Raw genomic sequence first — 26,486 nt, 5'->3', positions numbered from 1 at the left:
TGACCTTTTAGGATTCAAACGCACCATTGACATTACAGTTTTAGTAAAATCATAGAAGAAAAAAGGGCATAGGAAAGCAAGAAAACTCATGTTCGGATTGGTAACTGTACAGAGGGCCACTAGGTGGTGTGGTGATCGATATAATACACATTATTAGCATCCAAATCCTACACGATGATAATCTACCAAAAAGTATATAATAATCGTGTCCTGGGCCATACCAATTTGATTCTTGGTTGTCCTACCAACTATTATATTTCTAGAGACAAATCGATAAGATGCATGCAGATGAGATATCCACATTAAAATTTGATTCATCTGATTCACCTCAATTTGTTCTGAGCAACAGCCTGGCAGAGTTCATCCTCGTAGAAGAGGACTCTGTTGGAACCCAATGATTTGCACATTGGCTTCTGCAGGACCGATGGCACCAAAGAAAATGAAGTGTCCTGGAACAACACTGCTGCAATTTGACGCATCTCAGTGAACTTGAGACGGGAGGGGAGACGGGGCCCATGCTTGGGTGCCTTTGGCGTATGCGGAGTCGTAGGAATCAATATCCCTTTTCCATTAGCCTTGCTGCCAAGTGTATTGATTGAAACAAACATTCATTCCTTCATTCAATATTTTCAAGATAGATAGATAGTTGAGGCAGGGGATGGCTTACCTGGTGAAGGGCCAATGGTCAGTTGGGATGGGAGTCATTGTATTCAGCATCTCTTGCCTCGATCGATCTGGAGTGGTGTAATTGAAGTGGAATTGCCTCGCTATAATGACCTGCTCCCAACAATTCATCAAATCAGATCACCATTTTCATAACATAATGTTCCTGTGTAATAAATAGTCACCAAGGAGTTTGTTTGTTTAGACTGAAGAACTACTTACAGCCCGCCTGACTTTCTGAGACACATGGAAGACTGCTCTTAGTTGATCATGGTGAAGATGGCAGAGGATTTTGACCTTAAACAATGCAAAATCATCACATTTATATATATGTATGGAAGCATATACACACAGACAGAGATTGAGATATGAAGAAAGCCATAAAAAGCCCTTCATCAAACTTCAAACATGACACAAACTAAATAAATATCAGCAAGAAAAACATAAGATGTTAATTACCAGTATATCAATGGGGAGAGACTCAAGCCTCGATTCAGAGTAGCCATCTTCAGCACGAGGTGTCTTAGGTGTACTCTGGTGAATGGATTCAGCCGCAGCTAGTCCATTTACAGGAGAAAACTGAAACTTTCCAGGAGAAACCAGGATAGGAGGAGCTGCTGCTGTATCAGTAGTTCCTTTGCTCCGATTACTGTCACCGTCGCCTGTATGTGAGGCGTGTAAAACTGCAACTCGTTTCTTTCCAAGATCTGTACATGGCGGTGCTTTAGAAGCCGATGATGCTTTGCTATTTCGAATCTGCGCAAGTGCACCTGGCTTCAAATACTTGTTCTTTCCATTTCTCCACCGCCTTTTCTGTCTCTCGTTCTTCGATTGTCTCTCACTTGTAAACACTTTCCCCATGGTGCAGCAGATTCTCTTTTCTGCTGAAAAACAACATAAACAAAAAAGCATAATATGTCGCCTGAAATCACTTATTATTCCAGCGTCGGCCTCCGTAGCAATATATAAAGCACAAAGTCACAAACGAGAACGCAAAAAACTTGTAACAAATAAAAAATTTCAAATTCGAAATGATCAAAACCTATCAGCCAAACAAAGCTCGATTCAAAACTTAATACACGAAGATACGCACGCCATAGGGGAAGGGGAACATTCACCTCATAACTGTGGCATCTATCAAATCGGGAACAACACTAACGAATGAATCACTTGCTAGATAGACCAAAAAATATATCATCATCATCATCATCATCATATCCATAAATTTCCAAAAATCAACAGAACAAAAACAAATCCAGAAAGAAGACTCACCTCACCTCACCTCAGAAACGGCCTCGCAATCATTGAGCCGACGGCTAAAAGGGTAGCAGCACTTGGGAATGAGGGGTAGGGTGGGCGGGCAAGGGGAAAAGAGGAGGGAAAATAGGAGTGAATAAAAGGCAGACTGGCCTAGGGTTTTGCCTTATGGGAGAAATCCCCAATTTTGAATTTATCAATTTGCGCGCCAATTTTTCAGCAGCAGTTACCAAAAATTAATGCGGCATTGGCGTCGTGACAGCTGTCACGCTCCTATTGGTCCATGGCTGCGTGGGTCTCGTGCAGAGAATCCTATGTATCCTGTCGCTGGCGTACATTCCGGGGAGTAATATGGCGCATGGGCTCCACTGGCTTTTTACTAATTATATCGATTCCTATTATTTGTATAAATATCTTATTACTATTATTTTATTTATTATTTTTTTCGTAAATATTTTTTGTCGTCGGTATTGTATTTCATAATATTTTTGTAAGAAAATAAATTATTTAACCATATTTAAATTCTTTAATTTATAATTATTTTAATTAAAACTTAGAATAATTAATCATTCTGATTTAACTATAATTATATTTCTTTCAATGTTATTCTCGTTTAATATTTTTGTTGAATTAATCCTAATGATTTTAATATTTCAAAATAATAATAAAACTATATAATATTTTATTATAATATATACAAATTAATATTTAGAAGTTAAAATATAATACTATATAATAAATATTATTTATACATTGTTAGACAATAAAAATATATAAATAAATAAATTATTATGAGTTTTATAAAATAGTAAACCGTATTGGAAGTATTGATTTATATGAATGTTATCAAAATAATTTAAATATTAATATGAATATGACGTGAATGAAAAAAAAAAATTAAAAAATAATAATTAAGTGAAATTAATAAATAGAACATATAATTCAAGCCTATGGGTCTCTGTTTTTTCTTGGGCCATTTACGAAGCCCAAATAATCTTGGGCTCATTTCGGGCCTCTGATTCCTTGGTTTGGGCTTCTTTCTTCTCTTGTCCTTTTCACACCTTTTGGGCTTAGGTTAGGATAACACATTTATTAATGTTGAATTGAAAATTGAAAGTCAAAAATAAATTAATTTCAACTAAAATAATGGGAACTATACATTTAATTAATTTTAAATATTTACTTATATTTTTAATAAATTTCTTGCTTAACTAAAACTCACGAAAAAAAAAAAAAAGTAATATGTGGGCATAGCCTATTGGTCTACAAAATTTTAAAATTTGTTTTATTGCGATTTAAAATTGATTTTTAAATTAGTGGTTTGTTCATTTAAAATGTTCTTTTAATAATTTTTTTTTCATTTGAATTTCACATTTTTTTTAAGAAAATAATTCTTCTTTTTTTACAATTTTTTTTTATTAAAGATTCTTTTAATAACAAACTTAGAACTATTTTTTTCCAAATTCATTCAAAAGAATATTTCACACACTTAAAAAAAATACCCTATGCTTATTAAAATAATATACTCTATTAGTTTCGATCGAAGGTGATCTTTTGAAATTTTATAATAGATTAAGAAATAAAATAATTTATTAATTAATGTAATTGTGTAAGATAATTTTAACAGTTTTTAATATTTGTATTTTATATTTCTTCCGTTCCTTGACAATCTGTTCATTTTTTGTATTTTTGTTCGTCCCATAACAAAGTATCCATTTTTTTTTTCAGTAACTTACTATCTACCTAATATTACAAATATCCTTTCAATTTACAATATATTACACAAATGTCATTACTTTTATATCATACAATACTAATAAGGGCAATTTAGTCTTTTTCTTACCTTTGATTCTACTGTATTCCAATATAATACTAATATTTCTAAAATCCTGTAGAAAAAATAAATGAATATATAGATATAAAACGAAGGAAATTGGTTATATAAATCAATTGTAGGATATGGATCAATTACTGATACATTTAATTCAGCATCCAAGCTGAATGCTTTAAACAATATTTATATTGATTTATTTCATTATTATATTATTAATATAATTAATTTATTAACTAATCAGCAATGCTGAAATAATTATGTCAGCTACAATCCCTTCTGTTAATTGTATATGCATAATTTATATAAAATAGTTAGAGATTTAATTAAGTTAATTTATATTTATTAATTATATTTAATATTAATAAATTTATTAAAAATATATTCACTAAAATTTGAATGCGAATATTTTGAAACTACAATTATTGGTGCGACAAGCAAGGTAGGAGTAGGAATCCACCTATCAATTAGGGAGATTAAAAAAAAAAAAAAAAAAGAGTGAAAATATGTAAAGGAAAAATGAGTACAGTTGTAAAGACGAGATTGAGATCAAATCAACGTCAAATATATACAAGTAAATAAATGGCACCCATTTTCAGTCCAAAAAGGAGCATTATACATTGGTCGAGACAATAATCACATGTGGTCAAGTAACTATCCAAAATTTTATATTTCTTCTATTTAATTTTAAATTATGTATATATATATATATATATATTTTCTCCGTCTCATAATAAAGTATTCATTTTTTTTCATTTTAGTCCGTTCCATAATAAAGTATTCATTTCATTTTTTAGTAACTGTACTATATATCTAGTAGTACAAATACCCTTACAACTTGTAATATATTATACAAATGTCATTACCTTTATATCACATATACTAATAAGGTTATTTTAGTAATTTCTACTTTATTCATACTATATCCCAATATAATACTAATATTTCTAAAACTACGTGCAAAAAGCAAATGGATACTTAGTTTCAGGACGGAGGGAATATATATTTTATAAAAAATACTTCTTCCGTCCCGGTGCAAGGTTGTCGTTTACTTTTTGCAGGTAGATTTTTTAATATTAGTATTATAATGGGTTGTAGGGAAAAAGACGAAAATGCTCATATTAGTTTGTGTAATATTAAAAATAATAGCATTTGTGTAATATAGTGTAAGTTTGAAATGTATTTATTATATTAAGTAAGTAGTACAATTAATAAATTATGAAATGATAACCTTGTTTTGGAACGGAATGAAATGGAAAATGACAACTTTTCAATGGGACGGAGGGAGTATTTTTTCTATTTCATTAAAATATTGTCATTTTCTATTTTCGTTCGTACCAAATAAAATTATTGTTTTTTAAATTAGTAATTATACTATTTATTTATTACTTTTATATTCACAATACTAATATAATATTTTTGTCTTTTTTTTTTTATTAGGCTATTACTTTTATATTCACAATACTAATAGAATAGTTTTATCTTTTTTTTATTAGAGCCTAATATAATATTCCATCTATCCCAGAAAATATGAGACTATTAGTGTAGATACGAGAATTTAGGTAAAGTATAGGTAGTAAGTAATTAAGAAGTATATTAGTAAAAATAATTATAGATTAAGATTTAGATAAGTAAATAGTTTAATTAAAATTAAGAAAATTATAAAACTTAAATTTAAAATACGATTAAAGTGTGGGATGAACGAAAATAGAAAATAGGGACAAATTACGTGGGACTGAGGGAGCACTCTCTCTGTCCATATCTTTTATTAATTTATTTTTTTGCACAAAATTTTTAAAATATTAACATTATATTAGATTAGAGTGTAATAGGAATAAAAAAAAAAACTAAAATATATTCAATATAAAAATTTATTTTAATTGTATATTTGTAATATAATATAAATTTAAGAGTAATTTTAATAATAGGTAAATATTAAAGGTATAAAAAAAGGGAATGAGTATTTTGTTTTATAAGGGACCAAGATATAAAAATTTATAGATCATTAAGAGTATATTTTTTTTAGCAAATTTTTTTTCAATGTTTTATTATTTGAATTCTGTTTTTTTTGAAAAAAAAATACATTTATTTCTCTCACAAAATATCATATAAAATATTATTTTTATATTAAATCCAAACTAAATTTTTTCCAAACGCATCGAAATAATCAAACCTTGAAACATATAAAAAAAATACTACGTGAAGGAGGAAATATTATTTTTTACTAATTTATTTAATTATTAAAGTGGGAATGAAGGGTATATTATGTATATATATATATATAGTCCTGTGTATCTGTATCTCTGTGTTTGGTGTAAGTCAGTCAGCCTGCGTGCCTGGCCTTTAATGACGCTAGAACCCTATTATACGTACTATGCTAACACCTGCTGCTTCTGCAAAAGTGGCAAAACACACACTCCACCTCACCCCACCCCGCAACTTGATTGTGTTTGTTTTGGTTGAATTTGAAAAAAGAAAATAATTTGAATTTATTATTAAAATAATATTTGATAAAAAAGAAATTATATTTTTAACATAGAATTCAAACAATGAAATCCAGTTGAAAGAAACATACTCTAATCAAAGTATGCACTTGCGTTGGCAACCATAATAGTATTAAAATTAAAATTAGAATACTTCTCTGGCATTGGCATGGCATGCTTTGCCTGCCTTTTGGAAGTTGTTACTGACCTGATCTGGTCCGGACTAGGACTAGGACTTGACGACTACACAAAATGTCATAGTACTATGTAATAATTATCCTTCTTCTCTAATTTAATTAATTAATACTAGTACAAACTAATTAATTAATTAATTCTTGGCTTCATGTCAAAATGGAGCAGTTGAGGTTCTGTGGAGAGTCTTCTTTTTCTCGTTTTGAGCAGCTGCAGCTCTATACAACTGAGACATACACACACATAAATGGTGATTAACAACATATATATATATATATTAATTAGGCAGGAACACTAATTGATATACTACATGTGTGTGTGTGTGTGTGTGTTTTGGAAAATGATGGATGGAGAAGAGCTAGCTAGGTAGCTCAAAAATGAGGAAAGGGGTGGATAGGTGGGGTGAGTCAAGACTGGAAGACACAACACTAGCAATTCTTCCCAAAACATGCTGATTGATGCACACTACATATATAGCATGAAATGAAATCAAATACCCAGATTTGGAACTAACACAAGAGAGGATAGAAATTTGGGTAAAAAGGGAAATGGTGTTGTGTTATAAATGGAAGGAAGGACAGCAGCAGCAGTAGTCATTCCCATTCTCTACCTGGTTGGGATATTGGATTTGGGTAGAGAAACAACCACATGTGTCTGAGCGTGTGCGTGTGTCAAAAAAGGGAAACAATTGCGGATTCTATTCAACATCATCGCCTATATATATATATGGTTGTACAAGTCTTGCATTGCCATGCCAATTAAAGCAAAGCCTATATATGTATAATGGATATACATACAGACAGACAGACAGACCTGGCGTTGCTGGTCCTTGAGCTTGGCATTCTCTTGGAGTAAATTTGCCACTTCCAACTCCAACTCATTAGTGTACGCCTGCACCACCACTCATCATCATTCATTCATCCACAGAGAGAGACACAGACAAAGGGTTTAATAGATTAATTTAATTTAATTTAATTTAATTTCCTGCTTTCGGGCACGGGAGCGGGCGGCGGACTCGCGGTTCTTAATCATGCGCTTGTGGCGGCGATCGCCGGAGTTGTGGTTGTGGGTGGTGCTGCTGCTGCTGCTGCTGCGTTTATTATTATTATTATTATTAGCGTGGTCGGGGAGGGGGAGGGGGAGGGGGAGGAGGAGGTGGGTGGAGTTGAGGGTGAGGAGAGTGGGCGGAGGTGAGGGGGTCGGGGGGCGATCAGAGGGAGACGCGGTACTCATCATGTCCTTGGAGTGGGAATGGGGATGAGAGAAGAAGTCCTGCAGAATGGCGCCACCGCCGCGGGCGGAGGTTGAGGCGGAGGTGAGATCGGCGGCGAGGGTGATGTCGTTCCAGACATCCTCCATTGTCTTCGACATGGACATGGACATGGACATGGTAGTAGAGAAAGCTGAAGCAGAAGCAGATGCCGCCGCCCACATGTAATGTAATATAATGTAATGAATGAATGAATGAATGCTGATCTGGTCGGGTCGGGTCGGGTCCTGAATATTGAGTGGTAGACTGGTAGTGGCAGTGGTAGTATGGATGCATATTTCGCCTTGCCTTGGTTGCATAAAGGAATACACACACACCTACTCCTACTCTACAACTCTACACTAGTCTAGTCTCTGCATTTGTCTTGTCCAAGTGATACAGCTGATTGAGAAAGAATGGCACACACCAACCATGCTCCAGTCACCACAACCGATTCCTAACCGGTCTAGTTTAGCCTGAGGTTTTATTTTATTTTATTTTATTTTTTATCAGTTTTTATTACGATTTGGGTGATTTGTTTAGGAAATAACTTATTTAAATGAAATTTTACTATCTTCTTTCGGTTACAAGGTCTTTTATACACGTTATATTTAAATATTAATTATTATATAAAAATGTAGCATAAATGAATTTTATTTATACACGTTATATTTAAATATTAATTATTATATAAAAATGTAGCACAAATGAATTTTACTTATAATACTATTATAATGATATTTATAAAAGAAATTATACAAATATTTTTAATGTTAATTATAATGACAAAAAATAAATAAATGAAATCTTAAAGTGAGACGGATAAATATTTTATTTGTCTTTAAATATAATTATTTTCATCACTACACCAAAAAAACAAGTGAAATTAAGGATTTGATTCTTTTTCTTTTTACTTTCAAATCTCATATTTCTACTTTTATTTAATCTTTATATTTATTTTCACAAAATATTTCATGATATATTATTTATTATTAAATTCAAATCAAAATTTTCATAAATGTATAAAAAAATTTTTTTTTTTTAAAAAAAAGCCATACCCTTAAAGTCATAGAATATTTAAACTCATAATTTGAGTTCACCCTGCTACACTAAATCATTTATTGGATAAGGTGTACCCTTACAGTAATCCGGACGTTTTGAATTTAATACGTCTGCATTCAAATACTCCCACCGTCCAATGTAATATAAGTGTATTACCGTAGACATAGGAATTTAGATAAAATATAATTAATTAATTAATTAAAAAATATATTAGTAAAAATAATTATAGATTAAGATTAAAATAAATAAATAGTTTAATTAAAATTAAGAAAATTATAAAATTTAAAATTTAAAATGCGATTAAAGTGCATAATTATATTTCCAAAAATAAAAATGATAAGTTATGTGGAACGGACGAAAATATAAAATATGGACAAATTATATAAGACGAATAAAAATAAAAAATAAGAACAAATTACTTGGGACGGAGGGAGTATATATTAGTCCGTGTAGAATCTAACATAGGAGGCACGGTGGGTGCTTGTTTGTAGGTCAAGGTCAACATATATTTTATTTGAATCTAAAATTATGATCACACATTTCATAATTTCAGTGACATCGTATTCAATTGAGTAAATCTACAATTAAAAATAGTATAATATTAAAAACTGATTGATACTCCTTTAGTTCCTAATACAGGACTCTCTCTATTTTAAATAAGGTGCAATATTTGTTTTTAGCAATAATTTTTAGGTGGGTATTATTAATTATAATAATTTATAAATCAGGTGATGTGATGGAGAGAAAAATATATATTTTATTCCCTCCGTTCAGCTAAAAAGTATACATATTTCTATTTTTGGAACGTTTAATTACAAAGTAAATATTTCATTAAATAGCTTACCTTTTTTTTTTTTCACAAATACCCTTGTTTTATATCACATCATTACTTTTACACGGCAAAAATGTTATTACACTACTTTTAACTAACTCACTATAATTAAAATACTATTATTTTTTTAACACCGCGCAAAAAGTAAACGTTTACTTTGTGTGTGGACGGAGGGAGTATTTTTTTTATTTGAACAATGTGAGGGGATAGATGTGAGACAGAAATTAAGTATAATTAATTATCACATATCAAAAAAAAATATTGCAGGTATTTGAGACAGATGAAGTATTATAATCACCGTAGATAAAAAAAAAATATAGAAGTGATAAAAATTAATAAATAATTAAAAATATTTTATTAATTTATGTTACTGATTTCCATATTATTATATTTACTACTATTTTGTAATAACATAACAAAGATTAACTATTTTATGTATTTATATATATACATTTGCCAATATATATTATATATAACATATAGAAAAATAATTAAAAGAATAAATCAATATACTACTATTATTCGATAATTTTTTTTTTTTCTCTCTCTCTTTTTTTTTTCAATAATAATAGTATATTATTCAATAATTGTACATTTCAGCAGGAGTGGTTATTGACTCTTATATATCTCGATTGTCTGAATAATATTCAGCTTCTACCTTCCTTCATTCGTATATATGCGTTGCATAGATTCCAACAAAAGCAACAAAAAGGACAAAAACCGAGGAAAGGGACGCATACGCATACCAACAAAAGGTATCTTTGTTAGTATTTTTCAAATCAAAATTGTTATTCAATTTATAATAAAAATTATTTTTCTACAAAACATTAAATTCAAATAAAAACTATGGCAATTTAATGCATGGAATCTTATTAGAAATTTCAAATTATTACATAATACTAAAAAAATAAATATTTTTGAATAGCACATAATAAATAAATAAACTTTCAATGCCGATATTACGACCCAACATCCAATCACACGCTGTAGGCATTCAAAGAGATGAGGCATCAGTGTCCTTCCTTGTACGAACAGCGATACTTTCTTATTATTATTATTATCATCATATAAATTCAGATCGACTATCAAGACGAATAGCCTGGTGGTACGAAATTGGATTTGTGATCGTGAGGTAACATATTCAAATCCCCGATGACTCAGATCACCTGCCACATAGTTCCCATAGTGTGACTAGATTCGGCATGTACACCACACCGCATCTTGTTTTGGAATAAATATGAAACAAATGTTGAATGGTTGAATCACTATGCATTACTTTAACACACACAAATTACAATGAATCAATACAATTCAATTCAATCCACATGCAAATGAAACAAACAAACAAACAATAAGAAGAATCAATCTTCATGTGAGCGTGTGTTAGAGAGAGAGAGAGAGAGAGAGAGAGAGAGAGAGAGACCTTAAAACCAAACTATGCACATTCTCATAATACAACATTACACATACTTACTTACATGGATGATAAGGGTGTCTCAGCCTCATGTGGTAATAATATCCGGTATAGCCTGAGCAGCAGTCCCCAGAACTCTACCCCCAACATCCGGGAAGTTTTCATAACCCGGCAACGGCTTAACGTTGCCTTCAATATCAACTTCGATTGGGTACTTGAGCAGATGCCCTTGCAATGCTGTAAACTCATCTTTCGTATACCTCTTCCAGTTCTCTTCACCAATCTCGTTTAGTTTTTCCACACACTCCAATGACTCAGGCTTCTTCAAACACTCGTCCGTCATTCCAAGGTGTTCCGCCCAGAGCGACATTCGATATCCATGCACCTGCAGATGCAACAGCAATATTTAGAAGACAAGCCCAACAGCATAATATTTGAGCATGTGCCTATGGTCATTTCAGTGTGTTGATAACTTTTTCCAAGATTTCTTCTTGTTTAAAATACTAACTCCAATATGTATTTGTATCTTACCAAACATCTTCGGTAGATTGTTATAAAACATCCATTATGATTATATAAAAGAACTACACTTCGCATAGAAATTCTCATCATATCTTGTACAGAAGAACCAAAATCTCAGGAAAGGGATGCCATTCAATCCCATTCTAAGTCTTTAGTTGTGCCGTATAAGCTACACTTGAGGTACATATTCCATTCGATACTTTATATGATCGCTACTAGATCTTGTTTGTAGTGTTATGTACAGAGATATGTCAAAGATAGCAAGTTTTGAATGCCTTATGGTTATGAGATCATATTCGAGATTTTCCTAACCTCTAATTATTTTCCATCTTGCCCTCAACATATGTTTCTCCACACTCATGTTTATTGCAAGTTACAACTTTTTCAGAGAATCACATTTATCGCTCTGATGAATAATATGATAATTTTGAATGAAAACAAAGAAACATTTCCCCCGTCCAATTTGGAAACATACAAGCAGATCAACACTGCTATCTTCATCTATGAGCACTTAAGATGAATCATTTCAAAGATGGTGCCAGATCACAATATATACCAAAAGGACACTTTCAGATCTGCAAGGTGCTGAAGTAAATAACAGGAACTGAAAAGTTCTCAAAGAAAACAAACCTGGCCACGAGGTCGATCCTGTTTCTTATCCCTGGTATAATGAGGCTGATATGCACCCATTGCAATCTCTGTGTCTTTGGAGCCAGCCATTGATCTTTGATTTATGTTAGCAGATCCTATTATCACATACTCATCATCCACAACCATTCCTTTGGAATGAACATATATCATGAAGCGCTGAAACTTTTGTGAATCTGAAATCTGATTGGAGCTCACATGAATACAGAATATTTGTCAGATAAAAGCACACACGTTATAGTAAGGCACAGCACAAACAAAAGATGTGTTGGCAAATCTAAATTCTAGAAGAACAATACAATTGATGATACTAGAATAACTTTATAAAATATAGATTTGTTGTTTTAAAAAGAAAATTATTCATTCAGCCAATTTCCTAGCAATACCAACGAAAGTTTTGTTCAATTGCATGGAAGTAAATGTGGAAAATTGCTGTCTCCTACACCAAAATACTATGTGATTAGGCATTATATAGCATCTCATTGTAAATCTCTCACTATTTAATTAGTACTGGAAGTCCTAGACAAGAATAGAAAAGGCATGCAGATTTGTAATTCAAATCACATCCACATTATTGACTGAGATGATGCATCACATACAATATACAAGAAATGTGACCTTTTAGAATGGAACACAAGTATATTTCAATTGTAGTAAGAAGTCACAGCAAGAAGGTAACAGGGGAACACTTAATGGATGACCGTGAAATGGTTATTTGCATTTAAAACATCCATCAAAACACATAAATCAACCTATCTTCAAAATGAAATACACCATAATGTCTTCTTCTCACTATGTTCTCACTTCAGAAAGCCTTTTGATGTTTTTAGCAGATAATGAATTATGCATGTCCATAACAGATAATATTTCATTGTGCAAAGCTCTCCATTACAATAATTACTTATCAATCAGGACCATAAAGATGTTTATTGATTGTCTGCGCCATGGAATTTGAATATTGTTGGTCTATTCATAGTTACAGTGCATATCACACTATCAAACACCAAATAAGGATAACGATTGTTTTAGGCAACTACCTTATCTGCAGCTCCAGAGATTTCAGCTTCAGCATTTTTTATTGCTTCCCGGTTGCCAAGGCAGTAGAAATTCAAGTAATCTAGAGGATGCGAATCCAGGAGTTTCATTGATTTGATCTCCTTTGCAATGTATTGGTACATCATCTGCATTGTTTGGCCCTATCAAGCGGAAAGAGTGTGAGCAAAATCTTTAGAATCACATAAATTCTTTTTAGATGTCCCATCATATGTTTACGAAATATTATACTACAAAAAGTTAATGAGTTAAAGGAATCCTATAATATTCAGAGAGGAAAAACCAACTCTTTGCTAATTTGTATCACCCAAGCAGAAAAGCAGCCACATAACAGGACTATGGTGTATAAGTAACATCAAGTTCTAAAAAATCTCAATAATTTTTTAGGAGAGAGACTGAAGTTTTGCTTATAACATTTTCGATAACCATGTCCTCTAAATAAAGATGGGACTACATGCATCAAGTTCTCACAATTTAAAAAGTACCTTTTCAAACCCCTACAGTTTCTGAATGCAAAGCAGCAGAAGAATCATCTTTCATTGAATGTAGAAACAAAATGTCAATAGAATCAATACATGTAAAAACCAAGTTCTTATATAGATATAATTTCCAAACAATTTTTTCATAATATTATTTCATACATACAGAGCGCATGCTATCATGGCCATAACTACCTGCAAACCATATTGAGAAGATTAAAGGCATGTTACCTGCCAAAATAGAATCTCTTGCATAGCAGTATCTTTGGGATTTCCCTCAGGCCACATAGGTAGAACAACATACACCGCGAATCTCTCATTAGCTCGTATTTTACTAGCAATTTTCATTGCTAACTCCATAGGTATTAGATGATCAGCCCCTGCCATTTTGTTGACATTGGTTTTAATGGTCATGAAGTTATACCCTAAATACTAACCCAAGAAACCTCCTATTATGATATCACCAATTCAGTTGTATGGATTCAGTTTTACAAAATGTTTAAAGAATTTCAAATAAAAAACTGAAGTGCTAGTTCCATAAGAACACAGAGTAAATTTGAAGTACGAGGCTAAATTTATGTAAAGACCAACAAGAAAAATGTGAATCTTTACCTGCATCTTTATATGAAGGCCAAGCATATGATGAACCAAGAAAGTATTGATTTTCGATGTAGATAAATTTCTGAGCAGATCTTATCGCCTGGATATATGCCGTTTGAATGCTTTTGTCTATCACCAGTTTTTTGTAGAAATCAAGATTCTACAACAACATATCAGGAAAGGTGTTAAAGAAATGGCAAAGTAGAAACCATTTTGTGATGTATATTCTATGTTAAGTTCTTGGAACATAGCATTCCAATTTTGTTTTCTGATTCACAGAATTAATAGATCATTGTAGAAAAAGCAGCAAGATTTTAAATCTTAACCTGTGCCCGAGCTTCATCATAGTATTTTGGAAAGCCTCTGACTGACCCAGAATCAATTGACCGGAATATCTGTGCAAGCAAATAAAGATTTAGTATTACATAGGAGCATCGGGTAAACAAAAGTAGATGATTTTAACCTGCACGTGCCAATTCTCTGGATCTTCCTCCCTAGAGACATATAGCTTAGGATCATCATCCAAATTAGATTTGTAAGATCCATCCTCAGAAACAGAAAATGCAGGACTTAAAATCCAGGATATTCGCTCAATTTTTATCATTGAATCGTCCTTCCACTGGGACATCTTGTTCTTAAGTTTATTAAATTCTTTCCACGTTGTTGCCTTTTGCCAACGTTGAGCAAAGTTTACAAGAACATCATAAGCAGCAGGCCCATCAATTCTGCAGTGCAAATCATGCCAAGGCTGCCTTGGAGCCTTTGTTCCTTCCTACAATAGAAAGTTTATAAATGAAAATAGCATGAGAATAATAATTTTAAAGAGAGTGATACATTATGAGGTAAGAACTTACCAATATGTGGTAAAATAAATATATTGCATGCTAGACTTGAAACCTTTAAATCAACCAAAACAAACATAAACTTGTTCTCATCGTGTTCTCTTTCCTGCTTTTGAGATTTAGACCTAGATCATGTCATGATCAAGTCCCTGTGATATCAATTTTGATCAGCAATTGGTAGGAAGGATTGATGGATGGATTTGAATAGTGACTGAATAATCAATCCTTTAGATTATTTGTGTTTATAAATGCAACTGCATTTTCATTTCATTAGATCTTGTGACACAGATCATAAAATCCGGGACGTTCAGGTGAGTGAAGACCCATTCAGAAAAGCTGCAGGCAGGACAACCACATGAATGCCTATACCAAAAGCCCTTTGAGATGAAAAGTGGGTGTGAACGGAGGTTTGTCATGTCAATACTGCTCAAACTGAAACATAATGTCGTAAAAGAGAATATATTTTGTGTGAGAGATCTCAAATATCTGATGTTCGTTTGTTTGTACTCTAATTGATAATAGAGTTCTTAAGACCCTGTTGCCACGTAAATTCTTGTTTTTTAAGATGGTTAACAGCAAGCTTCTTTGTATCCGTTCGTTTGTCAAGATCTGTTGTGGATCTTAGATAGGAATTCAAGAAACCTCATAGTAAATGATCATGAGGACCTTTTTCTAATCCTAAAAAGTGGTGTAAGTTCTTGATTTCCTATCCCGATTACTTTCTCTTCTTCTTCTGGTTATGTTGTGTTTATGTTTAGTTGATTATTCATAGAAAACTAGACCTGAGTTGCCAACATTTTTTTCTTTCCTAATATTTACATCGTAAGAATAATCAAATCAAATCTATGTTTAAGTTATAATCCCTGATTTCAAAGCATTCGATTCACTGTTATTAAAACTAGGTAATTATTATAATTTATTTATGTATTTTTCGTTCTATGTCAAAGAAGGGTCGAATTTGAATAAACAAATACTTGTTTCAAAAGTCGGAAATTAAGCCTAGAAGTGGATTGAGATCATTGCCACAAGAGAATGCTAGTGGTATCATTTTATTGTACAATCATTAAACAAACAATGCACCGTTAGAAAAATTACAACCTAAAACAGAAAAAATATCATGAATAATAAAATCACAAACCCCATACGTGCAAAGCAACCATTTCTACTAGGGACAACGTTTAAAAAAATAAATAAAAGGCATTAACTTTAATAATTAGAAATGTAAAAAAGTAGATATCAAAATACCAAAAACTCAAAGCAAAACAAATGCGAGCAACCCATCTTGCTATATTTAGTTAGTAATCACTGCGTCAATTTTTTGCAAACGGGCTATAACCATCAGAAGTCAGAATCATGCAGTAATTTCTGAACTTTGCAAGCTCTAGTAAGCATATATTGACTGCAGTAAATATATTACTTACAGGAAAAGTAGGCTGATGAATATCATCCTTAAAAGTGGTCTCCAGATCACGGAACAATCTATGCTCAGGTGTATCATAACGACCATCACAGAGATCAATGCCACCAATAAAGGCAGTAATTTTCCTATTATTTCCACGAGCTTGTGTATCAACAAGAACACATTTCTGATGATGTGTAAAGACAGTTCCAACAACCTGGTAGTAAGATTACAGAGGTAAGTCAACAAAGATTTAAAATGCGGAAAGAAGGCCCAACTCGGTTGGTGCAACTACCAAAATAACATGATAAGAAAATAGTCAGGAGTAACATAGCTACTAATGTGCAAGAGAAATATTTGGTTACTTCTCATAGTAGGTTTTTCCCAGCCTCAGATATATTGCCTACTGAAATACTTCCTCCGTCTACTAACAATAGACACATGTTGCCATTTAGAGCGTCCATTTTCTTATTCGTCAATTGTAGAATTCACAGTATTAATAAAATATCATATCATTTGACATAAAAAGAACCGAAATACCCTTTCAATGGTAGATGAACGGCAGGAGTATTTTCTAATGTAATGTTGTGAATCACTATACAATGTGTAGCATAAAATTAGCCTTCTTTTCAATGAACTCAACCTGATTATCATGTTATTACAATATCTATGCTATTGAAGAACTTAACGAACATGGTTACGAGGAGACAGTAATGTACCTTAAAAAAGAAAGATAAAAAAAGAAGCAATTACAAAAATCTACCTGTTGTTTAATGTAGCCAAGGGTACTGCTTGCATAACGTGGTGATAAAACGCAGATAACAGATGAATGCTTAAAAAACTTCTTGGTCTCTTCATCATGAGTTTTCATCATTCCAGCCTGCATCCATGGCAAACAAAACCATTCATCACAATGTGAATGCCTAAAACTCAGTTGCAGCTACAACAAAGCTAGAACACCCAGAACCTCTATATAAGTTAAATTACAATGGTAAATGCAAGATCATCACAGAAATTCATTAAAAATTTCATGATATGAAGGAAATTCTGATGTAGCACGGTATGAGGTTGGGCGATCTTAAGGTTTATGTTAGACAAGGAAAATAAGGACCGAATTCATTAAGTTCGATCGTGGCAAAATATTGATGACTCTAGAATGGCTTCTTGTTTGATTTTATCTTAGTTTATTCACTAAGGTAAATGGGCCCACATATATGATGATGGTTCATCTAAGTCAAATACTTGCACTATTATTTCCTTCGCAACAACAAAATTCAAGAACACACCTACAAGAACTTTCGTTTCCATCCCTAAATCCTTCCTACCACAGAGCAAAATCCAGTAACAGAAGGTACGACGAACAAGATTATCATCAGCATCAATAATAATTAAAAGAAACTGCAAATACTCGTAGGCAGTACCGTTTTCAGCAAGAGCTTATCGTGCGAAGTCTTGTCGTCCCAAACCAACAGCAGAACTCTAACCCCTTCCTGGGACTTATACTTCAACAATTCCCCAAGCGTCATGTGTCCTCCTCGAGGCAAGGGCTTCGTCGGCTCCCTAATCAGCTTAACTTTGTGGAAGACAGACCACCCTACAATGTATATCAAATGATGCGCCTCAGAAATCGCATGGCAGATGTCCTCCCAACACCTGCCGTGTTCCCGAACAAATCCACCCTCCAGCTCAATTTCAGGCAATTTGTGCTCGTCGCTCTTTACATGCGCATCCTGGTACAGAGTAACAGAATTCCCTTTCCGAAGCGGGAAGTAAGTCCCCCTAACCCCTCCGTGCAACGGATCGCCAGCAATGCCAATTTTGTACGCCGAATTTTCCTCACAAGGGGTGAATTTCATCTGAAGCCGCAGCGCCGTGTCTGGTTTCGGCTGCTTACCGACGGAATTAAGCACAGGGAACCAGCCGGAGATTTCCTCGCCGGAAGCGATCTTCTCGGCCGGAATCAAGACCTTCCCTATGTTGTCGGCGCCGAAAACGTCGTTATCCTTAATGCGGATGTCCAGCGACTCGAAGGGGTGCGCCAAGGGGATATTGAAACGCTCGTTCCACTTCGGGTTCAGGGAGTTGGAGAGCACGCGCGTGCGGGCGAGCGTGGCCTGGGGAACGGATATGGTGACGTAAGCGTCGCTGGTGATGATTTTCCGGTGACGGTCAATTTTCATCTCGCGGCGACTAATTCCGCCGCCGTCGGTTCCGTCTCCGTCGCCGTGGTCGGAGGGGGAGCGGCAGACGTCGCAGGCGGTGAAGCAGCGGCGGAGGTGCTCTGAGAAGAGGTCCATGTTGGGAAGACTGCGAGCCTCGAAGATATGCAGCTCCAGATCCCCGTGCAGGTACAGAACTTGCTCCTCCGCCATGGCCGCCGGTAAATTTCTCCTCAACTTCCCTCTGATAGTGCAGTGGTGGGTGGTGGGCTGGAGAAGCAGAGGTCAGAGGGGATCGCAACGGCAGACATAGCAGCAGGAAACGGCATTAGCCATGAAAGTAACAGAAGGAGAGAGAGAGAGAGAGAGGGAAATAATTGAACCGTGGAAAATGCTTTGAAAAGCAGGAAACTTATTGGATTGAAGTCACGTGCATTTCACGTGAATCACACATTACTGCGGGTCCCACTGTTTACGTCAACCAATTGAATTTAATTCTCATATCAACTTGCCATGGGTGGGAAAAATATCGAATTGAACGTTGAACCGAACTTACTCAAATCGAATTTTTGGTTAATTCAACAAATTCGGTTCAAATACAATTAATACATATTTGATATTTTTTCGGTTTGATTTCGATTTTTGAAATTTTTTTCGATTCGGTTAATCGAACCGAATATATTTATGCTATTATGTTTTAAAATTTATATTCATAATTATATTTAATTCAGTTTTGGTTCTGAATATTTAAAATATTTGCAAATATTTTGATTTAATTAGAATTTTTATTATTTTTTAATTTTGGTTCGATTTGAATTATTTGCAAATATTACAAATATTTCCGATTCAAATATGGTTCACGATTTTGAGTATTTTGTTGGTTCGATTCGAATATTAAACACCTGTATATTTACAAATATCGGAACTATGTCCACCCCTATTTGCATTGAATTGTTTGTCCCACGGAGTTTGACCATGAGTCAAATTTAGGCTTTTTGTTACATTACACATTTTTCTGCTCAGACACTATTTATTTTTTTAAAAAAATAATATATTTTATATTTTATAAAACATTAAATTAAATATTAATCTTTCATTTCTTTCAAATTTATAAAATTCTAAAACCTTCAAAAAATTTCTGTCTAAACAGAATTAACCTTCAAACCATTTTTTTTTGGTTATGATTCAAATTCTAATAATTAGTTCTCCAATGCAAGGCTAGGCTCCATTGAGAAACAAAATTTGAAAGTGACAAAGGTTTTTTTGCCATAATAATAATAATATAATACTCCCTCCATCCCATAACAAATTATCGATTTTTTCATTTTAGTCCGTCACATAACAAAGTATCCATTTCATTTTTTTAGTAACGGTAACATTACAAATACCCTTACAACTTACAATATATTACATAAATATCATTATTTTTATATCACGCATACTGATAAGGTTATTTTAGTTATTTCTACTTTATTCCTACGATATCCCAATATAATACTAATATTTCTAAAACTACGTGCAAAAAACAAATGAATACTTAATTCCGGGACGAAGGGAGTAATATCGATAGAATTTTTATATTTTATATAAAAAAATTTCTTTAGATCAAAATACTAAATAAACAAATTCTATTTTTTAAAAACAAAGAATAAAAATTAAATATTTTATTTAATATAAATATATAGAACATAAATTTATCTTGAAAATTGTAAAAATATTTACATAATTTTGACATAAAGAATAAATTTTCTTAAAAAAATATCATTTTTAATATTTATTTAAAATTATAAATTTAATACCTATTTATAACATATTAAATACTTTTTTTTATTTTTTTTATCAAATAAATTAATTTGATTTATTGAAAATTTATAGGGAGAGGATTAGGTGTTGATTTTTTAAATCAGCACCCAATACTGATTAAGTATGAAAAATAATTATGACAACTTATTTTATAAATTATATAATTAAATATAATAAATTTTACATCTTTAAATCAGCACCAAATCAACTCCAAATTTACATATTCCCTCCATCCCATAACAAAGTATTCATTTTAATCCGTCCCATAACAAAGTATCCATTTCCTCTTCTAATAATTGTACTATCTACCTAACATTACAAATACTCTTACAACTTACAATATATTACATAAATGTCATTACCTTTGGTCATTTCTACTTTATTCATACTATATCTCAATATAATACTAATATTTCTAAAATTACGTGCAAAAAGCAAATGAGTACTTGTTTCTGGGACGGAGGGAGTATATATAATATATTATATTCCAAATAGAATTATAAAAAAATCTTAAAATACCATAATTATATATCTACATAATATCATAATTACATCTACATATATTTGAAATAAACTATAAATAATGCTAGACTACCATAATTACACACACATATATATATATATATATACAAATATATACATTTCCGAAATAAAACTCTTAACATATATATATATATATCTTCCAAACAAAAAATATAATAATTAAAAAAAAAATTCTCAAGTACCATAATTATATACACAGAAATATATACTTTCCAAAAATTATACAAAAAAACATAATCTTAAAATACAAATACCCAATAATTATATCTATACATACAAATATATATATATATATACCTTTAGTTCATATATCCGAATGACCGAATCAATAGCTCTGCAGCATCCAACTTGAACGAGTCCGAAGACGAGCGATAAAAAAGCTTCGGGTTCGCAGCACTTGTTTAATTATGGCTCCTTCGACAATGTTCCACGGCCGCCGCCTAAATTTTATTACCGCGGCGGTGTCTTCATCGACGATGGTCCACGGCCGCCGTCTAACTACGAGCACGGCGTCGAAGGCTACAACGATGCTGGACCGCCGCAGCCTGGATTTGAGTACGGCGTCAAAGGCTACAACGATGCTCGACCGCCGCTGCCTGAATTTGATTACGGCGTCGAATGCTACAACGATGTTAAAAGCATTCGAAGGTTTGGACAGGGGAAGCTTCCAGAAAACCACGCGCCGTTGGAGAAGATGAGTGATGAAAAAGCTTCTGGTTCGTATCCATTCTTACGGCGTCCAAGGCTACCATTTTTGAAAACATTCAGAGCTTTGGCCAGAAGAGACGACCTAAAAAGCACAATGAAGGAAGAGGAAATTAATGCAGATCAAAATTGAAGTTTACTGTTTTATTATTATTTATCTCGACAAATATAATAATAATAATAATAATAATAATAATAATATTTCATATATTATATTCTGTCTTAGTTTGGTTTGAAATGTTTATGAATATTTTTTTTAATTGGAATTTTAGTAATTTTTACTTTGGATGCAATTTGAATTATTTTCAAATATTGGAATATATATTTTTAATTAACTAAAATTTTCAATCCGAATACAATTTATGAGTTTGAGTATTTATTCGATTTGATTCGAATATTAAATACTTGCAAATATTCGAACAATGCAAGTTCTTCCATGGTACATGGACAACTAAGTCATTCTTGATGAATTGAGAAGATTGGATAAATTTAAGCATACGAGACCATCACAACAATTTTACTATTTCCTACGTTTCAGAACTATAGTTTCGATTATGTTTGATACATAATTTTTAGAAATATTGATATTATATTGGTAGTGGATAAAAAATACGAGTAAAAGATTTTTTTTGCCTTTGTGAGTGTATTAATGTAAAAAGTAGTGACAATTGTGTAATAATAATGAAAAAGTAAGGATAGTTTTATAGTGATATGATTATTTATGGAAATGAAACTATTGTTTTGGGACAAACAAAAATGGTAAACAAGACTATTGTATTAGGATGGAGAGAGTATTACATCATAATAATAATAATAATAACAAGTCTTGTAAGGAATGAAGTGTGGGGGTTGGACGTATAACCGTAGGTGGTTCAAGCCTCTGACATCTTAAATCACCTGTCACATATGGTTCTATAGTTCATCTAATGTGACTTGTCTATCGAACCTAATTTGTAGGGTATTAGATTCGGCCGAAAATTTCGCCTATACCCACTTTTGGATAGGTGTTCTCACGAAATAATAATAATAATAATAATCGGAGAACTGCACACGATTTTGAAAGAGAAACTAGAAAGGCAAGCTAAAACAAGGTGAGTCTGGCTTGAAGTTCACTGTGGCTGTGAGAGAAAAGGCTTAAGGGCAAAAGAGTAATATCACATGTATATATATAACAACAAGTATATTTCAATTTCCCTCTCATTTCTCATTCTTACAACGAGCATCGCAAGTTGGCAACATTCATACTCTTACACCAATCTCTACCTAGGCGAGCTGAATGGAGGAGGATAGAGATGCGAAGCTTTTCACTGATACTTAGGAGGCAGTAGATATTTCCTTCTCCTTCACAAACACACACAGATTAAAATCAACCTCATTAATTCTCATCATCAATCAATATCTAGGTGAAGGTGGAGAACAAAGAAGAAGATTTCATAATTGCAAAGGAATATGTTCGTTCAGACACGTGAACATTCTACCCCCGTATCCTCGCAGTTTCCTTTGTCCTAAGACGGCAAGGCCAATCGGTAATGAGCAATCTAGCAGAGGCAGAGCACCTGCACTGAGAACTCGCAACTCTCCTCATAGCAATGTGGTCGGGCTGAATTGGGCCAAGAGGTTTGGGCCTTGCCTTTTTGTTTCGCTGGGCTCAAGTTGCAGGCAACATTTGGGCTTGTTTATTTTATCAAATGAACTAGTTTTGATTTATTGAAGACTAACATCTATATATATATATATATTATAATATACTCCCAATGTTTTAGCAACCGTGAGAAATTTTTTAAGAATATAATTAGTAAATAATTAAAATTATATTAATAAAAATAATTATTATATAATTATAAATTAAAATAAAAATAACTAATTAATTTAATTAAAATTTAAATACTCCCTCCGCCCAATGTCCTACTTTCCTATTTGGACCTCCAACAACTATTGTCCTATTTTTTTTTTTAAACACAAATTTAACATTTCTACGCTTCATTCATTTATTATTTTTAATCTCTACCATACACTTAAAGGCAAATTTGTCAATTCATAACAAAAGACAATCATCTAAAAAAATCGTGTAAATATACTTTAGGACAATAGAAAATGGACAGACGAAGTATAAACTTAAAAAGTTAAAATGAAATTGAAATATGTAATTTTTTTATAAAAAATAAAAAATAATATAAAATGTTGGTAGCATATGGACACAATACTTAAAATTTTTAAAATACCATAGTTATATATATACACACAAGCAAATATATATATTTTCTAAATAAAATTATGAAAAATTAAGGAAACCAAAAAATTTAAAAGTACCATTATTATATATACATATACGTATATATATATCTTGTAAGTGAAATTATATTATAAAAAAATCTCAAAATATTATAATTAGTCCAAGGATCATATGTCATGTTATGTTTTAATTCAAATAAACTATAAATACATAAAATCTTAAAAATACCATAAATATATATACAAATATATATTTCTTAAATTAAAACTAATATATATCTTTCAAATAAAACTATAAAAATTAATAAAATAAAAAAATCTCAATTACCATAATTATATATAGAAATATATATATCTTCCACAATTATTAAATTTTTTTTTCTTAAAATACAAATATACAATAATTATATATATACTTATCTCCATATTAGAATAAAATTAAATCCCTCAACTAACCTGCTCTGCAGCATCCACCTTCAACTAATCCGAAGATGAGCAATAAAAAAGCTTCTGGTTCGTATCAATTCTTCAATTATGGCGTCGAAGGTTATCTGCTGCTGCTGCCTAAATTTCATTACGTCGATGATGTCTCCAACGACTATGTTCTGCCTAAATTTGAGTACGGCGTCGAAGGCTACAACGATGTTAAAAACATCCCAAGGTTTGGACAAGAGAAGCTTCCAGAAAACCACGGGGCGTTGGCGAAGATGAGTGGTGAAAAAGCTTCTGGTTCGTATCCATTCTTTAATTTTGGCGTTGTAAATTATATTACGCTGTCGAAGGCTACCATGTCCGAAAAATCCAGAGCTTTGGCCAAAGGAGACGTCCTCAAAAACAGAGAAGGCAAAGGAAATGAAGATCAAGAGTGAAAGAAAAATAAAATTTACAGTTTTATTATTATTTATATCTTTTTGCATATTCTATTCTATTTCAGACTTCATATAATAATTTGTTTAGTCTTGATTGGAAGTTGATTTGAAATAAAATTTAAATAATATATTAGAATTTGTTCATATATTTTAATTTCTTTAAAATTTCAATCAATTAGATACTATTGTTTATTTAGTGAAATTGTTTTAAAAGATATATATTTCTTTATATTAGATATAAAAAATTATATAAGTAATATATAAAAACAATGAGCATGTATAATATTTTAATTTTTTTTTTATTAAAAAAATATTTTTAAAGAATTATAGAAAAACACACTCGCATTGCTCTTACCTCTTTACGTGTCTAGACATGCAAAGCAAAGATGAGTTTCTTTATGTGTCTAGACATGCAAAGCAAGGATGAGTTTCTTTAGGTTTCTTTTTATTTATTTATTTTTTTAATATTTGGATTTCACTTTTTTTTTTTAATTTTTTTTTTAGTCACAAAAATAATAAAGTAAACGTTATTTTAAATTAAAAAAAATCAAAATTTTCAAATAGAATTATTAAAAAGACTCGATAATTTATAAGTTACAAGTCAATATCAATTTGGTTTGTCAACAGTTTGACCGAACTAAGTTAAGCTCCCAGAGAGATTTGATTGAACTTGTTGGCTATTTATATTTGTATTATTGTATATATTAAAATAACATTTTTTTAATATAAAAATATGAATCTATTAACAAAATTTGTATACTTTATTATAATAAGCTGTAGATAAAATTATATACTTTTAAAAAATATTTATGCATAAAATTTGACTCAAATTCTTACTAGCAGAGCTTGAACTTGAAGTCGAACATATATCATTAGCATTTTTAAACCTAACTCAAATAACAAATACTCAAAGCTTGATTTATTCAACACCATTACTATGCAAACATGGCTTCTCATTTTTCAATTTTAAGGAATACAAAATTTTATTAGTTACATTTCATCTAAACTTAAATTTTATAAATGTATTGTATTTAAACCAGTCGCATCGGTTATTTCTAAATTATTATACTACTATTTCAAACTTAAAAACTTACAAAAAATTACTTCGATTTAAATCATTATATTTTATGCCAAACTCAAACAAAAACTCTAAACCAAATCTTCTTCTTTTTTTTTTTTCTTTTTTTTTTAAAAAAAAAGAAAAAAGAAGCCCCATGAGTCTCTAGTGACTACTCATGAAAATAGTTTAATTTATTTTATTTGAAGAAGAATAAGGTGTCTTCCACTTTTAAGGTGGACAATTTATTTGTTGAAAAACAATCTCAAACGTTGATAAGAAAATATGTACTGACCATTGAATGAAGTTTAATGACGAAATAAATACCTATAAATAGGCTCAATTGATAAATTGAATAAAAAACAACAAACTCTAATACAAAATAATTTAATCTAATGGATATAACAAAATATAATATAAATCATTTAAAAACTAATTTAATCAGGAAGAAAGACAGTAAATAATCACTTCCAATGGCTTCAAAATATTAAACTATATCCAAATTTAAAATATCTAACATTTCTCAAACTTAAGAAATATAGTATAAACAAAATTGTCTGAACGAAATGAGTTGGAAACATATAATAAACAC

The 26,486-nt window shown here is 31.6% G+C and overlaps 3 protein-coding genes across 8 annotated transcripts; all 3 read right to left on the bottom strand.

Moving 5' to 3' along the window:
• LOC127258210 (F-box protein At4g35930) lies at window positions 1-2,059 on the bottom strand. Of its 6 annotated transcripts, none has more exons than XM_051284968.1 (5): window positions 1,936-2,059; window positions 1,123-1,544; window positions 886-960; window positions 668-777; window positions 1-579 (listed from the first exon to the last, which is right to left on the bottom strand). In XM_051284968.1, exons 2-5 carry the CDS (start codon window positions 1,522-1,524, stop codon window positions 324-326), a joined length of 843 nt encoding a protein of 280 aa, XP_051140925.1. In that variant the 5' UTR covers window positions 1,525-1,544; window positions 1,936-2,059; the 3' UTR covers window positions 1-323. The 6 variants fall into 6 exon arrangements, with proteins under 6 accessions (XP_051140925.1, XP_051140926.1, XP_051140927.1 ...); XM_051284969.1 differs by having other exon boundaries at window positions 1,123-1,547; window positions 1,936-2,046; XM_051284970.1 differs by having other exon boundaries at window positions 1,941-2,038.
• Window positions 2,060-6,399: 4,340 nt separating this feature from the next.
• LOC127258044 (bZIP transcription factor 27-like) lies at window positions 6,400-7,860 on the bottom strand. The gene is made up of 3 exons (XM_051284684.1): window positions 7,415-7,860; window positions 7,240-7,321; window positions 6,400-6,652 (listed from the first exon to the last, which is right to left on the bottom strand). The coding sequence occupies exons 1-3, from the start codon at window positions 7,858-7,860 to the stop codon at window positions 6,581-6,583; spliced, it is 600 nt and encodes a 199-aa protein (XP_051140641.1). The 3' UTR covers window positions 6,400-6,580.
• Window positions 7,861-10,818: 2,958 nt separating this feature from the next.
• LOC127258111 (phospholipase D delta-like) lies at window positions 10,819-19,065 on the bottom strand. The gene is made up of 10 exons (XM_051284768.1): window positions 17,948-19,065; window positions 17,290-17,406; window positions 16,549-16,743; window positions 14,749-15,057; window positions 14,612-14,680; window positions 14,298-14,445; window positions 13,917-14,065; window positions 13,191-13,349; window positions 12,136-12,336; window positions 10,819-11,368 (listed from the first exon to the last, which is right to left on the bottom strand). The coding sequence occupies exons 1-10, from the start codon at window positions 18,896-18,898 to the stop codon at window positions 11,072-11,074; spliced, it is 2,595 nt and encodes an 864-aa protein (XP_051140725.1). The 5' UTR covers window positions 18,899-19,065; the 3' UTR covers window positions 10,819-11,071.
• Window positions 19,066-26,486: the final 7,421 nt, after the last annotated feature.

The sequence above is a fragment of the Andrographis paniculata genome, unplaced genomic scaffold (genome assembly GCF_009805555.1).
Source record: "Andrographis paniculata isolate CXL003 unplaced genomic scaffold, ASM980555v1 Contig59END, whole genome shotgun sequence".
NCBI lineage: Eukaryota > Viridiplantae > Streptophyta > Magnoliopsida > Lamiales > Acanthaceae > Andrographis > Andrographis paniculata.
The sequence above is the reverse complement of the archived record's forward strand: the minus strand, read 5'-3'. Positions and strand labels throughout refer to the sequence as shown.